The 21,856-nt window shown below is 41.8% G+C and overlaps 1 protein-coding gene across 2 annotated transcripts in view; it reads left to right on the forward strand.

Annotated features, from left to right (window-relative positions):
• The first annotated feature begins 7,953 nt into the window (after nt 1-7,953).
• RAD23B (RAD23 homolog B, nucleotide excision repair protein) overlaps nt 7,954-21,856 on the forward strand; it is a 37,043-nt gene continuing 23,140 nt past the window's right edge. The window contains exons 1-3 of one of the 2 annotated variants that reach the window (XM_062617432.1): nt 8,032-8,184; nt 9,075-9,181; nt 20,206-20,287. In XM_062617432.1, coding sequence (XP_062473416.1) covers nt 9,146-9,181; nt 20,206-20,287 — 118 coding nt within the window. In that variant the 5' untranslated portion in view covers nt 8,032-8,184; nt 9,075-9,145. Of the gene's footprint in view, nt 8,185-9,074; nt 9,182-20,205; nt 20,288-21,856 lie in introns of both variants that reach the window. The other variant, XM_062617431.1, reaches the window with a different exon arrangement.

Here is a 21,856-nt window from a genome sequence, read left to right on the forward strand (position 1 = left end):
CAAGCACCTTGTTGATTTTCATGTGCCTTGGCATGCCTTCCAGGAGAATTTGCTCCAAGATTTTGTCAGGCACAGAGGTGAGACTGACTGGTCTGTAATTCCCTGGGTCATCCATTTTCCCCTTCTTGAAAATGGGGGTTATATTTCCCTTTTTCCAGTCGTCGGGAACTTCACCTGAATGCCATAATTTTTCGAATATGATGGCCAGTGGCTTAGCAACTTCACTTGCCAGCTCCTTCGGGACCCGTGGATGGATTTCATTGGGTCTCATGGACTTGTGTATGTTCAGGTTCTTATGATGGTCTCGAACCAGACCTTCTCCTACAGTGGGTCGCTAGGGTCTTCACTCTCACAGTCCCTGCGTCTGTCTTCCAAAATGTTTTACCAAACGCTACTCCCATTGAACTGTAACAATTGATTTGACATCCTTCATACATAATATAATATCCCTTTGGTTGGTAGTGTTAAAATGATTTTCTTAAAAAGAACAACAGGAAAAAGCCATCACTTTACTACTCTTTCTTGCATTGGCAGCCTTTAGAAATGTTTGCTAGGAAAGCAACTGGCAGAAGAGACTTTTTATGAAGAGTAGTGTAGAGGGGATTAGACACAGATAAGCAGCTGTCTTTTGCCATCCTGGAAATGGAAGAGCAAATGGATTATATCATACTTCTTGTAAGAACTGAAGTGATAATTACAAATTTCTTTCTCCTAATAAAGTATAGAAATTAGAGTCAACTGAAGAAAGTATGGCACTGCAAATGAATTTATTAGACCTTCCATAGTCATAATAGGCTTTTGCATTAGCTTTTTTTATTAATGCATATAAGCAGTAGTTTTGAACTGAATATTCATAAGTTATTAGATGCTAGACATAAACTGGGCCACGCCTGTGAAGTCTATCAGGAAGAAATATGATTTAAAAGTAATATTATTTCAACAATTTGATTAACATTTGTTATGTTGTCTATGTGTTCACCATAGCCAGAATACTGCATATATTTGGAGTACAGACATCAGTTTAATAATGAACTTGAGAAATCAGCGTCAAACTGAGAAATAAAATATAACCTCACCTGAAAGCAATAAAAGAGAAATTCTTCTTGAATTTACTGTAAGTACATTGAAGAAGAAAAATAAAATTGCCAGATTGTTAGGCTTCAGGAAAAGATCATCAACTTTTAAAAATACATACATATACAAGTTTTCTGAGTCAACGAAAAAATAAATTTAGGTCTTCTAAAATAATCCTGTTGGCATAATTATCTTTCAAATCGAAAATGACAAAGAAGGATCTCCGCAGGAGCCGATAGTACAAAGAAGCATGCAGCTTTTCTAGAGCTCCGATGCCATCTGCTGGACGGGTAAAAAGAATGCAATGAGCCTGAACGTGGTTCTGCCACACTGAAATCCGAGGATGGGCTGTCCCCAGAATACTGGTACATAAAAAGATAACTTCAGAATTAGGAAACAAATCCTTCATGGGATTGAGCAGCTCTCCAGGGAATGGAAGAAAGGTGAATAAAAGATATAAAACGGTGAACTGACATCTTGGTTCCATGCAAAGAGAGAAAAAACATTTCAGTAAACAGGAAGAGACACCAACTTCAAATGTTTTGAAAAAGTTCCTCTAGCAAGAGTCCTTTCCAGACAGTAATCTCTCAGTTTGGGCCCTAAATTAGCACTTAAATCTAGCTTTATGCAAGAAGACTTATTCTTCAAAGATGAAAGATATAAAAAGAAACTGCAACAAAACTACAAGGACAGATTAAGATTTACATCTTAGTTGTAAACTACAGAAGAATGAGAAATCAAACTCCAGGGATAAAAGTTTTCTGAAGGATTTTATGTCCTTTGAAGGCCCACAAGGGTGATATTTTTAGTTTGTTTAGCTGCACTCCAGATTTCTGTTCTGCAAGTTTGGACTTTCATGCTGATAAGCTTTAAATACTGTAATATATGCAAACCAGTAACTCTTCTACAATACTCCCACTTCAGAGACCAAATGGCAATGTCACTTGGGAGAGAACAATAAGTGTAATAAGTGAGCACCAAGACTGGGAATCTTCTCCCTGAAGCAGCAATTGGATACTTGAGGAATGTACGCTGAGGCATAACCTAACTTATTTTTCCAAACCCAATACAGTCATTATTTGCATATTAAGGTTGACAAAATCATCACTTATCAGATTAAAATTACACTTTTACTGTAGTAAATTGATTTTAATAATTGTTTTCTGCGGGGAATGTAGACATGAATCTTCTAGCTAAGCCAATCCATCTCCACTGCAGCCTTGGTTGTGGAACTTTCTGGCTCTTTTGAACAGTCTTTTACTTTCTTTTCACCAGATGGAAATTAAGAGTATTTTCTGCACTGCTAGAAATCTCTGATGAGACCACAGCATTGCTTGAGTCGTGGCAACCAGCTGCAAGTACTGTGTGTGGCTGCTGGGCGGAGTATCTGGGGCTAAAAACTGCTGGGCTTCCATGCAGGTGGCACATGTGTCCTGTCTTCTCAGCAGGTGTAAGTGACTTGCTGCATATTGAGTGCACTGGAAAGCATGTATACACGTAAAAGCATGTAATTTACATGTTTGTTTCTGGAGCCCCAGCTGGAAACATTAAGGCCCTGTCTCATCTAACAAGCAGCACACTGCTAAGGTTATGGCAAATTTTATTCTTCTGCCTCTCAATGTGAAGTGCTATTGATCATGTACTAACTAGTATTGCTCCACTACCAGTTTTACTCTGTTTATCCAATCACATCTCCACTGCTTCTTATCATAAGTGTGCACAACTATGGAAGAAGAATCTTCTCAGTTTCTCCCCTTACAGAAGCCATTAAACAGCAGCAAGCAAAGAAAGAATAATCTGTAACTCCTGATAATTCCTTTATTTTCTCCCCTCAGTGCAGATTAACCTGGACAGCATGACATCTCCATTGCATCTCACTGAAGCTCGGTTAAAGTCTGCTTGCTTTACCTGATTCGATGTTTGGTCTTTATGCTCAACTTGAAGGAATTTATGCTCATGAGTTTATGGGGATTAGTACCATCTTGATAAAGGTAAAAAGCTGATATAGGAAGAAGTGCTGAGAAATCTGTAATGACAGCAGGGATCATTAGCTTGTAAGTTATTTGAGAAATTATTCAGGGATTGTTGTTTGGACCCATCTTACTGGAAATTTTCCTAAATGACTGTCTTGCAAAACATGAAGAAACATTGTGATTAGTTCAAAGTTTACAGGCTCAGTCCACATGGGAAAAGATGTGACTCTGAGAACTGGAAGAAGGTATATATAAATTAAGCAGTACAGACTACAAAGTCATCTCTTTGGACAATAGCAAGAATTTCTGCTCTCAGTTGGTGATCAGTAGTTGAAAACTGCTGAGACAGCCGGGCAAGTGTGTGTAACTGGGTGTAACTGGTCCTAACGAAGATACAAGTCACTAAGAACACAGCGCTGTGAGAAGGGCAAGTGCTTTCACAGGGCAGGTGTAAAGCAACATCCAGAAACACAAATTGTACTAGAGAGATGGATCCAGTTCAAGTTCAAGAAAGATTAAATAAATCTAAGAGAGGAGCAGAGAAGGACAACTAAAACACCCACAGGAAATAAGGCAAAACTACAGGGGCCTGGCATGTTTAGCCTCACAAAATGAAAGCCAAGGAGAGTACAATTACTGTACACGAATACTGTAGGAATCCTGAATGGCCATGCTGGCCCAAGACAATTAGGTTTAAATTTATCACAAATATATTTATGCATGAGAGAGAAAGACCTTCAGTTTCAGAAGATGAGGTATCTGACTCATCATACCCGATTGCCAGAGGCAGAAGGACCAAAAAGCTCTGAACCAAACACCACCACCACCAACAAAAAAAACCCACGATGTAATTTTTTTTGAGATGTTTCTAGGAAATAAGGAGCCCTATTGTATCTTCTGGCTCTGTCTCATATTCCTAGTTTCTACGTTTGAGCCAGAGCACCCTGTGTGTACACAGAACTACAGTGTTCCTGGTACGGCTGAGTTTCTGGTCACTAGCCATGGTTATCCTTGGGACTTTTAAACTCCCTGGCAATTGCTGCAAGGAAAAGGCCATCATGAGATTTCTGAAGGTTGTCAGGGAAAACACAGATGCTGGATGAACCAACATGGCATGATGCTGTCCTGGATGTGCTACTTAACAAGAAGAAAGAACTGGCCAAGGCTGCAACAGTGAATAGGAGCCATGACTGTAATGATCCTGACACAGAGGAATTCAAGATCCTGGGGAGGGGTGGGAGGAGAGTAACATTGTCAGTACATTGTCACTACATTGTCTATGAACTACATGTCACTACATGAACTAATATTGTTAGAAATACCAAGATGGTTTCTGTAGTTTTCATACATTTATCGTATCATTCGATCCTTAGGGGTAGAGTAATAATGACAGCATCCCGGTACTCCTGAGGGCTGGAGGATACCCATCTGTTGGCCCAAGCCCTGGCTGGGTGAGACACAGTACGTGGATATAAGCAGCAAGGGATGCATGGTCCCAAACCATTGCTCAGGGACGTCACCATGGGCCATACTCACGCACATGTGTCTGGGTTTACCACAGCGCCACTGTATTGTCTAGTGCTCCAAAGAAACCAGCTATTAAATAATGAAACTTTTCACAGCTAAAAAGATTTTTACATCTCCAAATAAGCTCTTTTGAAGCAGTGCCACTGCCCGCTCCATCCCTCCATCTCTTCTCTTGTGCTCTGTGTCATTGTTTTGTGTCAGCCATCGAGGCCTCAGCTGCATCTTCCCAGGGCCCAGTCAGGTTACTCTGGCCATGGCAGACATCCCCAGGCAGATTTGGCAAGAGGGTTCATTCAGTAACACCTCCTGCTTCCCTGGGTGGCTGCAGGACAAAACCCCACAGGCTTTTCCGACACTCCAGCACTGTTCGCCATCTCTCTGGCCTCCCCTACTTCCTCCCACAGGAGTTCCTCCCAAGGGCTGCATCATAGACAGCACTTGGCTCACTCTGAGGGATTGTCACCCCCTATCCAGGGATGGTAGAACCAGGCAAGTGTGATCCTCTCTGCTTAGCGCCCATCAGCCTTCATCCAGGTACTATGTCCTCTTTGGGTTCACACACAGGAAATACACTGACAAACCAGAGGGGCTCAGGGCAGGTTGCTGAGACCTTGAGGCTGAAGTATGTGACCTGAAAGGATGGTCTGGAGTCTGGAACTGGTTCAGCATGCAGCAGAGAAGGGCTTTGGGCACCTCACAGTACACCCTGGTGCCTATAGGGATACAATTAAGAGCATCAACAGGCTTTTCCCAGTGGTGCCTGGCAAGAGGGTAAGTGACAGTGACATCAGCTGAAACAAGAGAGGTTCAGCATCAGGTTAGTAGAAGAAAAAAATGAGAATAATTCAGCTCTGTAGCAAGAGCCAGAGACGCTGTGGGTTTGTGCACTCAGTCAGCATACGAACTGTCGTAAATGAAGCCAGTGTGATACTCCAGTCTGAACACAGGGCAACTATCCAAAATACTTGAGATACAAAATGTAAAAGATCCCAAGCACTGGCTGTCAAGGAGAACCACTATGAAACTACAAGACAAGAGTACTCTGTAAAAAAGAAAGAAAAACAATCCCCAGTTCAGCAACAGGTGGGAAGCAATTTGAAGAAAACCTGGAAAGTCAAACTCTGCTGTAACCTATTTTATGAAGCTGAAAGGGCTGAGCTAGAAGAAACACCAAGAACTTGTTCATTTAATTTAGTAGGACGAGGCCCTATACAGTGAGTTGCCCTAAGGTTCCCCAAACCACTCAGGAGGAAAAAAAAAATTCTTACCTTTTTTTTATCCTCATTCATTTGCTCAATGTTCAAATAAATGGTCAGGAAAAACTTCAACCTTCCCAGTTCACAGCCTTTGGGGCTGATTCTCAGTTATGCTGAGGCTTCCACAAACCCTCACACCAGAGCTGAAGAGCTACCATGTAAATGAACCCTCATGCCACTACAAACTGGGCAGAACTAATTCAGAGCAACCACAAAAATCAGAACGAGTAGTTACATTTAACAACTTCAGAGCAGAAATGAGTAGTGAAACTCACACAACCCCTCAGCACAAGGTACTTTCATTTGCATGTGAAGCTCATTTACACATGCTTGACTGCTGAATGAAAAGTTTTAAAAAAAATCCCTTGTATCTTATATGCAAAGTACAGAATTAGATCCAATATCAGGCAACAGTGAAAGTGAACAAGCAGCATACTGTAAGTTGCTGCCACCCATGCAAAAAAAATAGCAAGAAGTATTTTATCTCTTTTATTCTTTTTAAAGTATCTCTTCACGCAATGCAAGCAAGTTATTCTGTGCTCCCAAGAATCTGGCTTCCTACTAGCAACAGTCAGCAGTTTGTTTTGGGTTGCAAAAACCCAAGAGGCTGTGGCTGTCCAGCAGCTGTGTATGAGACCTTGAGGTGGATGATGGCAGAAGCAACATCAGCTGTGTGTGGAATACATGCACAGGTTCAAATACCAGCTGTGTGTGTAACATACACATAGGTTCATGCACACCCACAGGGAGAGGTGTCTCCCACTTTCCTTTCATATTGCAATGCAGCCTTCTGGCCCCTTCCCCCCTATGCTGGTGGTAAGAACTGTCATGAAGCCAATCTTACCCTAGTAAGTTAGAAGATGGATTTTATTACATTGACGAAGTGGCAGAGTAGAACTTGTCAAGGTATTGCAAAATACAAAGAAACCTGGGGTTTAAGTCTATTACAGTATTGAGTTAGCCTAAGATTAGTGTCCTCTTTTGCAAAAAGACAGCCTTGGTTACAAAGAAAATGCACTGGGAGATTCCACATCTACTATATAAGAGGTTGTAAAGAGCTGAGCAGGGATCAGGGATCAGCTTTAAGGGTTATTTGTAGTAAGGCTCTCTCTTCATTGCCTAAGGAGTACTAAGGGAAGCCGAGGTTAGTAACTCATTAAAGGTAAGGACTAACTATCGAAACCAGCATTGGCAGAACTGAAATGCTACGTTGCCCCATCCCCTGCACCAGTTTATGTGATAAGCAAATGACATCGTGGGCTCTTTGTATCCATGGGATCAGGGTAGAAATGATAATGCAGAAAAGATGACAGAGACTTTAAGAAAAGCAGGCAGCTTATAAATGCTAGTTAGAAAGCTTGGGGTTACTATGGCAGAGAACTAGTCTCAACTGTTGCAGTATGCGCACAATAATGCTTCTCATGACTTTGAAAAGACATTTTGCCTTCAACATGTTTTAGGTGAAACAGCATGCCGTTATCACCACCTTGGAGGAATGCTAACCTGGAGGGTTGCTTTGGTGACAGGTAGTCTTCCTTCTGTTGAAGCAGTTTAGGTCTCTGAACAGCAGTCAATGCTTCCCACAAGGGGCAGCCATGCTGCACTGGCACACTGTCATGCAGCACCACCGTGGGGAGTGACTGAGAAGGAAATGTCCTGCCCACGGGCTGACTGAGCTCATACGAACTCCTATGCGTGTGTATATACCAACAGATTCACGACGATAACCCGCACGAGCTGCACTCACTCGCCCACCAACTCCCGCCCGCACCCCCGTCACCCCTCCCTCACACCTCTCAGCTCCCACCGCCTGCGCAATAGCCCGGCCCGGCCGCTCGGCTCCCCGCGCCTGCGCATAACGAGTGCGCCGGGTGTCGGACAGAGAAGTGGGCGTCGCGCAGGCGGGTAGGCCGCGGTCAGCCCAGCCTCCCGCGGGCTGGCGGCGGAGGAGCGGTAGCTCCGCGCAGGCGTACGCCGTGCCTCGTAGACCGGGAGCGGGCATCCGCCGCTCCGAGCCAGGGCAGCAGGGCCGAGGGCCCCTCAATCCCGCCCGCCAACTGCGCGGGACCGTGACTGGCACCCGGAGCCGTGCGGCGCAGGGCGAGCCGTTGCTCCGCCTCCTCCACTTTCTCCTCCTCTTCCTCCTCCTCGCCTTCCTCCCTCTTTCTCTTCGCTTCCTATATTAGCTTCTCATTTCCTCTCCTTCGCTCCTCTCCCGCTTACTCTTGCGTGCTTGGCCCCGCTGCGCTGTGGGGGACACGGAGGCAGGAGCGTGGCCTGCCGCCGCCATGCAGATCACACTGAAAACGCTGCAGCAGCAGACCTTCCGCATCGACATCGACCCCGAGCAGACGGTGCGGGCCCGCGCAGGAGCGGGAAGCGGGAGTGGGGTGTGTGTGTTCCGTGCTCCGTCCCTTCCCGGCCTCTGGCCTGGCTGCCTGCTCTTTCGGGAGAGCGCCGCGGCTGAGGACTGAGGGGGCTCTGGCCCTGGGCCGGGGAGGACGGGCCCTCCTTTGGGGGAGGGGTGGGCAGTGAGTGCGGGGGGGAAGGGTGGCCGGAGCCTCTGTGAGGGCCTGGGGCCGGGGTTGCGTGTTTGGGGGTGTGGTGGATGCCCGGGAGGAGTTTGGGGGTGCGGGTTGTGAGCTGCTCCGTGGGGACGGGGAGCGGGGCGCCTCACCGGAGGGATGTGGAGCAGGCCCGTCGTGGGGGTCCTGTTTTCCTTGGAGTGCAGAGGGGTCTCCTGCTGGGGAAGGGCGGCTCCTCCTAGCTGGAGGAAAGAGGCTGTTGTGGCCGTACCCCCTGCGGATGGACTGACTGTCCTCGCTGGTTTTCTAAAAGAACGCCTAGAAGGTGGAAAGGAGAGCAGCTGACGCTGTGCTGCAGAGGAGAGGAGCGAGAGGGCTATAGGAAGTTTTTCCTTTTGGGAATATACATGCCAACACCCGTGCGTTAGTGGGCAATGGGGGAAAGTAATAATTTGTGCTAGTTTGTATTGGGAGTGGGTCATGACCTCTTGGGTGAAGCGGGGGGGTAGTGCAGCAGAAGGGAAACTTGGTGGTAGCTCTCTGCTGATACCCGCCTGGGCAGGAAACGTAGGGAGAGTTGTAGGGTGCTTCCCCACGGGAATGTGTACCGGAGAGGAGATCCTGAGCATCCAGAATGCATCCGTGTATGCTTAGATAATCGTACACTGTGTTTGATGGAGGTGGTTGATTGCAGGGAGGCTTTTTTGCTTTACCTACAGTGTGAGCCACGGTGATTAATCTGTACCTCCGAGGTGAGGGAGTGCATGTGAGATTCCACGAACCGCTTAGCATGAACGCAGGTGTCTCCTGCAGAGCAGGCATTTGGGTGAGTGGTGAGGTTTGTAATAGTCTTACTCTCCCTTACCGACAGGTTGCAGTAACTGTGTATCTCTTACAAGACTGGGAGTGGGGAAAGGGCAGGTTCTGATTGCAGGTGAATGTTTTCTGTCGGCCCACAGGAGTCTGCTGAGAAATCCTGAGGGGGAAGTACAGGGTTCTGAGACAAGAAGGGCTTTAAGTGAGTTTGCAGGGCTGGAAGTTGCCTTGTCACTTGCCTGAGCACAGATGGTTGCCTTTGATAGCGAAGCCCAGGCATCCTTGTGGCTGCCTTCTGGAAGATTTGGGGACTTTGGCATCTGAAGGTATGTCTGCAGCAGCTCTTCACATGATGTCTGGGCAGTGAAGCTCTGGAAACCGTGGAACACTGCATCTGCTTTTACGAAGTCTGTTAGTTTACTCTCTTTCATCTTAAGAAAACTAAAGGGTGGCAGTTAAACTTGGACTCAGAGTTGGCTTGGTTGACTGGTATGGAAGAGACAGGTGGCATATGTCTCCTTTAAGCAGATGTTGGAAACCTTCAAGAATTTAAGGTATTAGCCTGCTTGTTCATGAGGGTTAGATCTCTTTCCCTCTTTTTTCCTGTTCTCTGTATTCAGTAAGGTCCTGAGAAATAAAGTCAGAAAGAGGACTTAGGACACATTGCCAGTCAAAACCCCCACCAGCTTATGAGACAGCAAAATGCACTAGCTAGGAGTTGGACTGGCGGAAACTAGACTGCACACTCTGTAAGTGTAGTTTTTACAGTAGCTCAGTAACTGAAATGAATTATTTTCATGAGCATAAGGCTTCACGTTTTGGCTAGGGATGGGTGGTGAAACAGAGGAAAGAGAAGGGGTAGGATTTGAGGAGATCTTTTTTTTAAAGTGAGAAGGGTGAATCCTTCATCTTAGCTGTAAAGGTGTGGAGGTGAGAAATGTATTGAACACTGCCTACTTTTTAGAGAATCACAAAGGAGTTCTTATTGAAAGTGTTGAAAATCATGGAACTTAAAGTTTTGAGCCTCCAGTTAGAAACCAGATCCGTTAAAATGGGAAAAAGCTTCAAAATGTAATTGGTTAATCAGGTGTTTTGCAAGTGTGTGTTTGAAAGTTCTCAAATCTGATGTTGAAAAATACTAATTGTACTAAGTGCACTGATTTCTTAGATTAATTTTCCAGCACCTTGAAATAAATGTGTGAGAGCTGCGGAGGTAAGGAGAATTACTTCTACTCTTTGAAGTTTGTGTGTTTCTCTCCTAGAGGTAGGCTTGTTTACTTGGAGTTGTGCCCTATACTGTGACAAGGCCAAAAATCATCCAGTTGTGATAGGCCCAGGAAGCTTGTTGCTCAGAAACTGGATTCTCGTTCTCTAAAATTGATTTCTGGTTCTAGCAATTTCTCCCCGTAGTCTCACTAAAAAAAAAGAAAATATCCAAAGAGATTTGATATTACAGTGCAAGGTAGTATTCTGACGACTGTTCATGCTTGTAACCGAAGGCTGTCATTAATAGTAAGGGATATTTAAACAAACCTTCCAGTGAGAATTTGAAGCAACACACTTCATAGTAACTAGGCTTGTTAAAGCTTTTGCACAGTTAGCTGATACATAATTTTTTTTTTTCCTTCTTAATCGGACAGTTGAATTTTTAAGTTCAAAATGGCTTTTTGTAATGTGACTTCAGTTTTAGTTTAGTTGTGTTTTAAAGTATTGGCCAACTGAGTATTTTAACTGAATAAAAATTAGACTTGAAGCATGGAGTATTCTTGTTTATGAAAGTGCTAGGTGAAGACTGTCAAATATTTTGACTGCCTAAAAAAGTTGGAAAGATTTAGCCCCAGACCCTATTATTTGAGAAGGCTTATTAAATGCAAGAGTTTTTGCAGGCATGGATGTGGTGTGGTGTTTTTTTGGTTGTTTTTTTTGTTTTGTGTTTTTTTTGTTTGTTTTTTTTTTTGCTTTTTCTAACTTTTGGGGTAAATTTGTGGAGTGCATAGGTATTAATGTACTGATTGTGCTCCTCAGAGAGGTGGACTTACCCATTGTAATCATTCTTATGTTCTGAGCGGGGCAATTCTGTACTTGAAAATTCAGATTTAACCAGGGTAAATTAAAGCATGTATTTATCTACGCAAGCTACTTTTTATGTGGTTTTCACTGTGAGAGAGTAAACACGTGAAATGTTGTGTTAGGAGCAAGAAATAAGCTCAGTCTGAAACTGATTCAGACCTGTGTAGGCACATCTGTTGTCTGAGATGACAGTGATGACACTGTAGGCTTCAAAATCTAGTGCTGCCGTTGTAGTTATCACTGTGTAGACATGAAATAGGCTTTTAAAAAATCTTAACATTCTTAACTTTATTTAAAAATTAAATGCCGATCGAAAGTCTATTCTATTTCATTTTCAGCTTCCTTGTGCTGTTAACCTAAAACCCTGATGTCAAAATGCAGAGCATTGCAAGGAATATTCAGGATGCCTTTTGGCCGCAGTCTCTATGGTGCATAATATGGGCTTTCATGTTTCACTGGTCTGCCACAATGTTTTAACACCCATGAAGTTCTGGCTTGTTTAACACCAAGTCAACAGGACAATTAGTTGTGGAAGTTTGTTCTTCCACAGAACTTATGTATGTTCTGGTGCCTCTTTAACAAGTTTATGCTTTATTGCTAAATGTATTTGGGGATTTTTGGATGCTAATGTTATGGCCCTTTGTTGGATTTTAGGTTGAGAAATTTAGGCTAGATACTAACCAAAGCTGTATTAAATGTGTGAGAAGTGTGATCCAGCAAAAATGAAGCAGGATCCAAAGGGTATGTAATAAGGAGAAAAGTGAGTTTTGGCATATATTTAATTTTTCAAGGTAAAACAGGTATACTTGAGGGGAAAAAGATACTTTAATTTTTAAAAGACAGTGTCATAGCGAAGAATTTGTATTTTCTGATTTTAGGGGGTATAAGAACATTTTGGCTTTTTAATGAGAATGAGGTGGTGCATACAGTAGCAGTACGTTTTGATATGTCCATGGGGGATGTCTAATAAAATGACAAGCTGCTTCAGTTCTTTTCAGAGAGTGCAGTTCTAAATTTCTGAATTACTTTAGACTATTGTCTGAATGCACAGACTGTGATTTGTGAGTCCATATGAAAGCTAATGCTATATGTGAACCCACAAAATTGTGGTAGTTGCATGTGTGCCTTCAGTATATTGAGTGCTATACTAAAGCATCTTATAAAAAAAAAAAAAGGAAATGCATATTGAAAGCCTGTGTAATCTTAAACCATACTTTGCACCAATGCTTGTTCTGTCTGGGGCTAGGAAGGATTCGTGGAAACAAATAATGGGGTGTTGTAAAAGATATTTATCATACTTCTTAGAGCTGTCCTGGTAAACTGTGGGCTTCTGTTGGAAAACCATCTCCTGGTATAGTAGCATTAGTAAAGATTAAGTTAACAATTCAATATAAAATTGAAAGAATTTAAAACAATAGTACGTTTATCTCATAAGAAATTGATTTTTGTTTTTTCCATGTGATATAAGAAGATATAAAAGCAGTAGATTTAGTTTTGGTCATTTTAGTTCTGCTGAATGTATTATATTCAGTATATAGTATATATAGTATAGTGTATGTAGTGTATATATAGTATAGAGTATATCGTATATATAGTATATATAGTATAGAATATATAGTGTATATATATAGAGTATATAGTATTTTTCAGAAGAATTAACTTCAGAAACAGTTCTGCAAGAGCCAGAGAATATTATTGGGTGAAATGGTAAAATCTCACTTGGAGGCTTGTAACCTCTAAGCAAATACGAACTTATGCTTACGATCTCCTTTCTACATGTGTTTCAGTGCAGCAGTTGCTAATTAGAGGATTGGTTTTGTAATTCCGAGAGTTTATAATCTTAATGGTTAGAGGCAAAGTGCTCCTATGATCCTATTCAAGAATCCAGAGATACTCTTCTAGGTTAAAGATGTTCTTCTCAAGTCCTGATATTTTTCTCCCAATTCTCCTTTGATTTTGCAGCAGGTATGTTTCTCATCTTCTAGAGGCAATTCTCTTGCATTTCTTAGGGTTTTATTGTTGAGTGTATGTACTTGCACAGTCAGAGGAAGTGTGAATTTAAAGGGCACGTAGTTGCTGCTTGAGGTTTCATAGATGACTTTGCAAAAATTGTAGCTTTGGAGATTAGCAGAATGAGTTTTGGGGCACTTTTTATTTATTTATTTTTTTTTTTACCACCAATATTTTTATGCATTCTTTGCAGACCATAGCATTTTCAAATTATGCTCTTGATAATCTCTGTTTATTTTATTAACTGTTGGGTTGTTGGGTTTTGTCCCTTTTTTTTCCCTAGTGCTTTTCTTCAGTAACTAGTCTTTTTTCCTGCTTCCTGGCTAGTTAGAATTTTCAAGCAAGGGAAATTGTTGTTTTAATTCTTGGCTGAAGAAGGGTAGGTTTTCACATGTTTAGGAATATTTCCCTGAAATTTTAGTGAGTGTTCTAATGTAATTTCCAAAGAACATCAGGGAGACTGGCACATATTATTAAAAATTTAATAAAGGAAAGGTTAAAGTAGCATAAATTAGGGATAGAACTGATTTTATTCATGTTAGAATAGGTTTTCACATGTTATCCATTTTTTCAAATGCATTGGCTGTGTCCGTGATTTTGCAGTTATTTTCCCTGGAATGTTCTCATCCAGTTTAGCTGCCAGCAAGAAAAAGTAACCTTTGTACTTTTAATAATTTGTCAATATTATGTGTTGTATTTATGAGCAATCCAGTCTTCTGAAGACCACCATTATTACCAAGGTGGCCAGTAAACTGAGAAGTTAAAATGGACCCACTTACGGATAGCTCTGTACTTAATTGTGCCTTACATTTAATCTGTTTTGCAGGAACAATAGGTGAGCAAACATGCCCATCCTTTATGTGGATAACAGCGGGTTGGAAGTTCCTTTTCGAACTTACAGGGAGTAGAGAGTACGTGTTAATCAAAGAACAGCATGAGCAGATAACCTTCCTATTTCAACAGTACCATTGCTGCCTTTGCCCGTACAAGGGCATAGAATTATAGAATAGTTAGGGCTGGAAAGGACCTTAAGATCATCTAGTTCCAACCCCCTTGCCGTGGGCAGGGACACCTCCCACTAATCCCTGTCACCCAAGGCTCTGTTGCTTTTGAAGATTTTCATTGTCTTTCAGAAATACAGGAAAATACTTTCCTGCAGGGAAATTTATAGGGCTAGGTAAAGTCACAGGACTGAAAGATATGGCTCCAACATCTTCTGCCAAAGTTTGTGTCTTTGGTCACTGTTCCAGACAGGATGCTTGGATGGACTGAAACACTGAAACAAACCACTTTTTAATTTTACAGGTTATAATGAAGTGCAGCATGTCTTACCTAGGCCCTATAAGTGACAGACAGGAAGCCTCAGCTGCTTTCCTCTGAATGCTGCCCTACAGGGAGCACCAAATGAATGTGAAAAGGAGAGGGCTTGTGGCTGCTGTAATCATCCCAAGTCAGAGTGTGATTGCAAGGCTGTCTGGCCCTAGTTCCCTCTGTCTCTTTCATGCCTTGTGGGTTTGCATCAGAGGCATTTTAGGCTTACGGAAAGGACCAAAACTGGGGCTGAAGTCCTTATCGCTGTACCCCCCCCCATACCTCAGTGTCTGAGCTTTGGACCTTCTATTTCTAAGTGAAGGTTGTTAATACATATCTAAATAAAACTTGTTTTACCCCTCCAGCTGGTTTGTCAGAATGCAGCATTGGGAAGGGGTTTTTTTTTTGTCTTTTTCTAATTACTTAAAATGTCATATCAGTTTTGTTTGTAGTCAAACCACTGTATTGCTTTTACACTTATAAATCGGTCTGTAGAGAATGATCCTTGTTCTAGAAATTGTCTGCTTAAAGGTACTGGATGGTTGTGTATGCTAATTAGCATGACCATGCATGGCAGAGAAAGTAAGCTTTCTCCTTAAAACAAGCACTAGTGGGTTCAGAGGGAGCACTTGAGCTGTCAGTAGCCATGTACAACTACCTGAAAGGAGGTTATGGTGAGGTGAGGGTCAGTCTATTCTCCCACATAACAAGAGATAGGACAAGAGGCAGTGGCCTCAAGCTGCACCAAGGAGAGTTTAGGTTGGATATCAGGCAAAAATTTCTTCCCTGAGAGCGTGCTCAGGTGTTGGAACAGACTGCCCAGGGAAGTGATGGAGCCACCATCCCTGGAAGTGTTCAAAAAACACGGTTTAGTAGTGGCCTTGGCAGTGCTTGTATAAAGGTTGGACTTGATGATCTTAAAGGTCTTTTCCAACCTAGTTCATTCTATGATTCTGTGTCTTCCTGTGGTTTTGGAAGGTACAGATAGCTGAGCTTTATTTACCTTGTTGCTAAAAGGTTTGCTTTAATCTATGTGTTCATGTGTTAGTACAGAGCTGCATGTATGCAGCTAAATGTAGCTAAACTAAAGGTAACTAAAGTCTGTCTAAATGATGGAGCTTATAGACTATCTTTCAGTCACTATTTAGCATCAGAGAACTGACCCTAGTGTCTCCTCTTTTAAACAGGACTTAGATGAATTTTGAAATGGAGGATAGAACTGTGCAGAGGCTAACTTTGAGATGAGAAATTAATTTGTTGATCTCTAGGCAATGAACAACAGCAAATACTAGACTGATGAGCTTCAGCTAGGTGTAGATGAGCTCAATTTTGGAGAGCAAATTAGAAAGGCAGAGGTAATTGCTCAGGAAGTAAATGTCAGGGCTAAATTTGAATTTGTACCTTGCCAATTCCAGACTATTTATCTTCCAGACAATGCAGCTGCTTTCTTTGTATACAAACTTCAGCACAGTAAATGCAAGTAGCAAATACAGAAGTTTATGAATGCTTTATATTGCCTATGAGGCTGTTTTAAAATACTGGAGTAATTTTAAACACATTGTTTAGTTGAGTAATTTTCTTTTACCCCAGTCATTCACTAACCTTGTAAACCTGACTCGATTCAAAAATAGCTTCCTCTCCTATGGTACTGCTCTCTTACTGTATCTCTTATGCCTTTGGAACCTGAAGTAGGGCAGCAGTCTGTTCATGCAAACATCTAGGTGGTCTCTTGACTGAATATGAGTGTCCTGTTTAGGAAGACAGTATAAGAGATTACTGTAAGTATAAGTTTGTGCCAGTGAAATCTGCTTTTTATTATGTGTAGAAGTAGCTAGAATTAAACGTGTTCTTGTAATTAAAGCTGCTACAAAGCATTTAGGTGCAAGCTAAGTAGTTTCTTATCCTTGGACATTTCAATAGTAGGCACAGTATATGCCATTAATCTGTTGCTGATCATGGTGTTTGAATAAGGGTAGTAAAATGTGTTGCACTAGTCAGTTTGTTGCTTCATTAGCTGGTTTATTGTCTGCTACAGCTACATCATCCTCACCTGACTGAACAATGTCTATATGGCAGTGTAATGTGTGGTAAATATGCTTTCAAGGGCCATGGGAGGAGATACTAAGCTGTTCATGGAGTTAGTCAGTAGAACCCCTGGGAAACTGCCCACATGAACAAAGGAGCAGAACAGAACTGGCAGATCTTTAAGGACACTTTCTATAGAGCACCAGAGCTCCCAATCCCCAGTTCTAAGAAATCAGGAAAGGAAGAGGAAGGCAAGAGACTGGCATGGATGACTGGAGACCTGCTGGTCGAACTAAAAGGGCAAGAAGGAAATGCACAGAGAGTGAAAGCAAGGGCATGCATTCTGGGAAGAGTGTAAGGATGCTGCCTTGTTGTGTAGTTATGCCAGTCAGAAAACAAGGGGTAAAGAAAGCGTAGCCCCCTGGATAAACACAAGTGGCAAATGGGTAACAACAGACGAGAAGGTTGAGGTACTCCGCAACTTTGCCTGTTTTCGCTGGAAGCTTCTCTTTACCACACCTCTCAAGTGGATAGACAACAAGACAGGGAATGGGGGAACAAAGTCGATCACACTGTAAGATCAGGCTTATGACCACCAGAGGAACCTCAACATAGGTAAGTCTATGGGATATGACAAGATGGATCCCAGAGTCCTGGGGGAATTGGCTGATGTAGTTGCCAGCCCACTCTCCATGATGAGAAGTCATGGAAGTCAGGCAAGGTCCCTGGTGACTGGAAGAAGGGGAATATTGCACCCACTTTTCAAAAGGGTAGAATTGAAGACCCTGGGAACTACTGACCTGTCAGCCTCCCCCTTGTGCCTGGGAAGATCATGGAACAGATCCTTCCAGGAGCCACACGATGGCACATGGAGAACAGGGAAGTGATTTGAGACAGCCAACACGGCTTCACTGTGGTCGAGTCCTGCCTGGCCAACCTAGTGGCCTCGTGTGATGGAATGACTGTGTCGGTGGACAAGGGAAGAGCTACAGGTGTCATCTGTCTGGGCTTGCATAAAGCCTCTGACACAGTCCCCCACAACATCCTTCTCTCTAAACTGGAGAGATATGGATTTGATGGGTAGACTGTTTCAGTGGATAAGGAATTGCTGGATGGTCAGTTGCATCCTGAAGGTAGTGATCGATGGCTCAATGTCCAGATGGAGATCAGTGATAAGTGGTGCATCCCTCAGGGGTCTGTGTTGAGACCCATTCTGTTTAATACCTTCATCAGTGACACAGAGTGGGGTCAAGTGCACCCTCCATGAGTTTGCAGATGGCACCGAGCTGAGTGTTTTGGTTTACACATGTGAGGAGACTAGATGCTAACCAGAGGGGACCTGGACAAGTCAGAGAAGCGGACCCATGCAAACCTTGTAAGGTTCAGCAGGGTCAAATACAAGGTCCTCTCCTCTGTCAGGGCAGTTCCTGATACCAACATGGGCTGGTGAGGAAGGGATTGAGAGCTGCCCTATGGAAAAGGACTTAGGGGTGCTGGTGGATCAAAAGCTGGACATGAGCCACCAGTGTGAGTTTGCAGCCCAGAAAACCAACTGTATCCTGGGCTGCATCCAAAGAAGCATGGCCAGTAGGTTGAGGGAGGTGATTCTGCCCCTGTACTCTGCTCTGGTGAGACCTTACCTGCAGTACTGCAGGAGAGACATGGACCTGTTGGAGATGGTCCAGATGAGGGCCACAAAAATTACCAGAGGAATGGAGCACTGCTTGATGGCTTCTCTGTGGCCTAAGGGGACTGTTTAGTTTTGAGTGACTTCTGACCTTGAATGATAATTGAGGAGGAATTCACAAATTAGTTTTCTAGCTTGCAGGGAAATACTGTAAACATAAATCCAGGGGTAGAACAGACTTGCGTAAAGTAAGCACATGAGAGTGGTAATCAGCAAATTATTATTAAAATGAACAGTGGTTTGACTGCCTGATGACTTAGGGATGGCAGTAAGCTGCTATTAGTTTTGCTGTGGAAAAGCAACTGACTGGGTGGAGACCATTTCTAAAGCTTTTAGCAGGTGCTGGGATGGTATGTGTAAGAGCATCCTTCGTCATCTGCTGGGGAAAGAGAATTGGCTTCCTATTGGTGTAGTTCCATAGAGGGAAACTGTGTTCTATATCCTTGTGTGGCTAGTGATTTAATCACCTACATCAGGTGTAAGTTTACAGAAGAGGTTGATTCTGCCAGCCTCGTTTGCTGGGTCCTAAAGCCTGGTAAAACAGACTTACTTTTTTGTGTGTGTACTGCTGAAAAGATGAAGCTCCATTGTGAGTGTAAAAAGTTTGGTTTAACCCTCTTGGACCAAACATCCAAACTGAAAGCATTAGCCTGGTGAAGAGACTGATAAAGAAATATGGGAAAATACCTGAGAGGGAGAAGTGACAGGACCAATAAAGGAAAAGGTAACACAAAGATTTAAGATATCATGAACAGAAAAAATAAAGTGATGACAAGAAGCATGACTTAAATGTGGATAACAGATTTTAATTATGCTGGGAATCACAAAGCTCCACTTCTCAGTAAATATTTACCACTTTGCACCTTAAGGTACTGTTCCAGTGTATTTACTACTCGAGCAACCCTAATAGTGAGCTACAGCTTTAAGAATTAACAAAAATGGTAATACTGAAGTTGTCTGTGGCACAAGTAGTTGTCAGTCCTATTATAGCTAGGTATACACATCTCAACTGCGGTATTTCAAGAAAAAAGCTTATCAATATTCAGGAGAAAAAACTTTAGAAAATGAAGTTATTTTGAAGTAATAAGTTTATAATATTGCGTTTGTTTGTTCTACATATATTTGGAGCATGTGTCAGGAATATTTAATGTTTTTATACAGGCAGCTTTTCTTAAAATATGATTTCAAATCTATCGATACAGAAATGCTTTGAAAGGAACATCCTTTATCTTCTCGGGATAGCATTATGCAGCCTTTCTATAGGATATGGTCATTCTGACACTCAGTGTCATTTGAGTTGTTGTATGTGGTGTTCTAAAGTGTTGACTATGGCAGAGATCTGTATAAGCAAGTAAATAAGACTAAACACTTTCCTGTGAAAGCTTAAAATTGCTATGCAGAGCTCCAGAGGGGAAAGAGTTGAAAACCCCATATACAATATTAACAACTTGACAGTTTGCACAAGTCTCTGCATCTCAAAGCTTCAAGTCATTGCTGTGAATGAAATTGAATGTCATGGTGACCTTACCGTAGAAACACATTCTCTGAAGAGTCATTTGATGAAGAAAGCAGTGAGCTGTATATAGCATCTGTACCACCCTGCATTCAGAGACATAACAGGGAGGGGAAATGGGTCAAAAGCATTTTTGCCCCATTTCTCGTTTTTTCACTGTATTTTAAACTAGTATATAGACTTCTCATGGAGAAATTGCTTACAATTTGATTAAGCACTAGGCACTATGTGGGAAGGGAACACACTGCTGTTAAAGAGATTGAAGTGGTATATTTGAAGACTGATGTACTTGACATGAGATATGACTGAAAACAACCTTTCAGGATTTAAAACTTGGAACAAAATGTGCATAAACAGGTTTGTATTCTGAAACTTTATTTTTTTATTTCCCCTCATTAAGAATGTTTCTGTTATTCAGGTGAAGGAACTGAAAGAGAAGATTGAGTCAGAAAGGGGCAAAGATGCTTTTCCAGTAGCTGGCCAAAAACTGATTTATGCAGGTAATGAATATTCTGAAGGTATTGTATATGAATCTATGTTGTTTTTTTATGTTACTGTTTGATTTTGATGTGAGTGTTAAGTCTTCTAAAGATTGTAAGTACTGAAATGCAAACAGGCTAAAAAACAAACAAAAAGGCCCCACAGAAACAAGCCAACAACAAATCTGTTGTCAAAGGGAACTCTTAATTTTGAATCAGAATTGTTCAGATTTTAGTACGTCTGTTTTTATCTTTGCTCTTGCAGCGTGATACACTAGCAGCTTTAGTGCTGGATGAGGTGTGCTTAGTGAAGTGGAAATAGCTTTTGTTAAAAGAAATCGGTATTTAAGCAGATCACATCTGATGTTCTGGGTTAACTGTTTTTTTGTACAGTTTATGCTGTGTATAGCTGAAGCATTAATAACCTTATTTCTTATGTATTAACAAAAGAAACCCACCACCAAATGTTTTGTATACTAAGGTACTTTCAATACTTTTAAGCTATGTCACTAAAAAGCAGGCTGATGTTAAAGACACAAAGTTACAGTATTTGAGCTAACATAGTTCTAATATTTTTAGGCAGGTTTTTTGTTTGTTTGGTTTTTTACTGTTTTCTACCTTGCTGGTCCATTCTGGCACTCATACATAGTCCCAGGGTTTTTTGTTCTTACTTCATTTCAAAACTTAAAGTTCTGTTCCAATACCCGCTCTAGTGCTTTTTCCTCTCAAATTGTGCTTGAAAGAAGTTTTGGTTTTGTTTTTTTGTTTTTTACTTCTTCAGTGTACTGCTTTGTAAACAGCATTACTTTTCCACTTCTATGAAGCTAAAGCCACTAATCACAATAGAAAGATGCTAATAGAAGAGAAGTTGGAGTCTCTCTGTGTTTGTATGGAGTCTTTAGGACTATGTTTCTTAGCAAGTTTTATGTCCCATGTGCTTCAGTGAATGGAATGTACATCAAGATCAGGAAGGTAAAAGTCGTGTATAAAACCAAATATGAGCGAGGCAGAAGGCCTTGTGCAATATGTATAATTGCATGATGCTCTTAATACTACATTTCTGTGATTAATAAAAACAAGGGCTGCATATGATCATACGATGTGGTAAGTATTTTTAGAAGTCTGAATTTATCTTCAGCATTGCATAATCCTCACAAACATTAGAAAATACGATTCAGAATCGAAGACTATAGAAAAACGATTTTATGTTTTGTTTTTTTTTTTCCTTTTCTTGGACAAGAGATATTACAAAGGTGCATTGATGACATTTTTGATTAAAATGAGCTTTAAACTTTTTATAGTTTGGTAAAGGAGAGTAATATCCCAGCTGGATGTAAAAGTATAAAAGTATACAGTTATTATTAAAAAATGCTTGCATTTTTTTATAATGTTATGTTAATGAGAGGTGGGATAGATCTGTTGTGTTGTCTTTACTAGGGTAAAGTTTAGAAACCCTGTGAGTGGTGTGTCCTGAAAGTGTAGGATGTCTGCATATATACATTGTGCATGTTTTTTCCCTGAAGTGCCTATAAACCTGAAAATTGTAAGGAAACCTGTGTAGGTTCTGAGTCAGATGCTGCACCATCTGCT

Source organism: Pezoporus occidentalis, unplaced genomic scaffold (assembly GCF_034315485.1).
Source record: "Pezoporus occidentalis ecotype Australia unplaced genomic scaffold, CSIRO_AGI_Poc_V1 ctg196, whole genome shotgun sequence".
NCBI classification, from domain to species: Eukaryota; Metazoa; Chordata; class Aves; order Psittaciformes; family Psittacidae; genus Pezoporus; species Pezoporus occidentalis.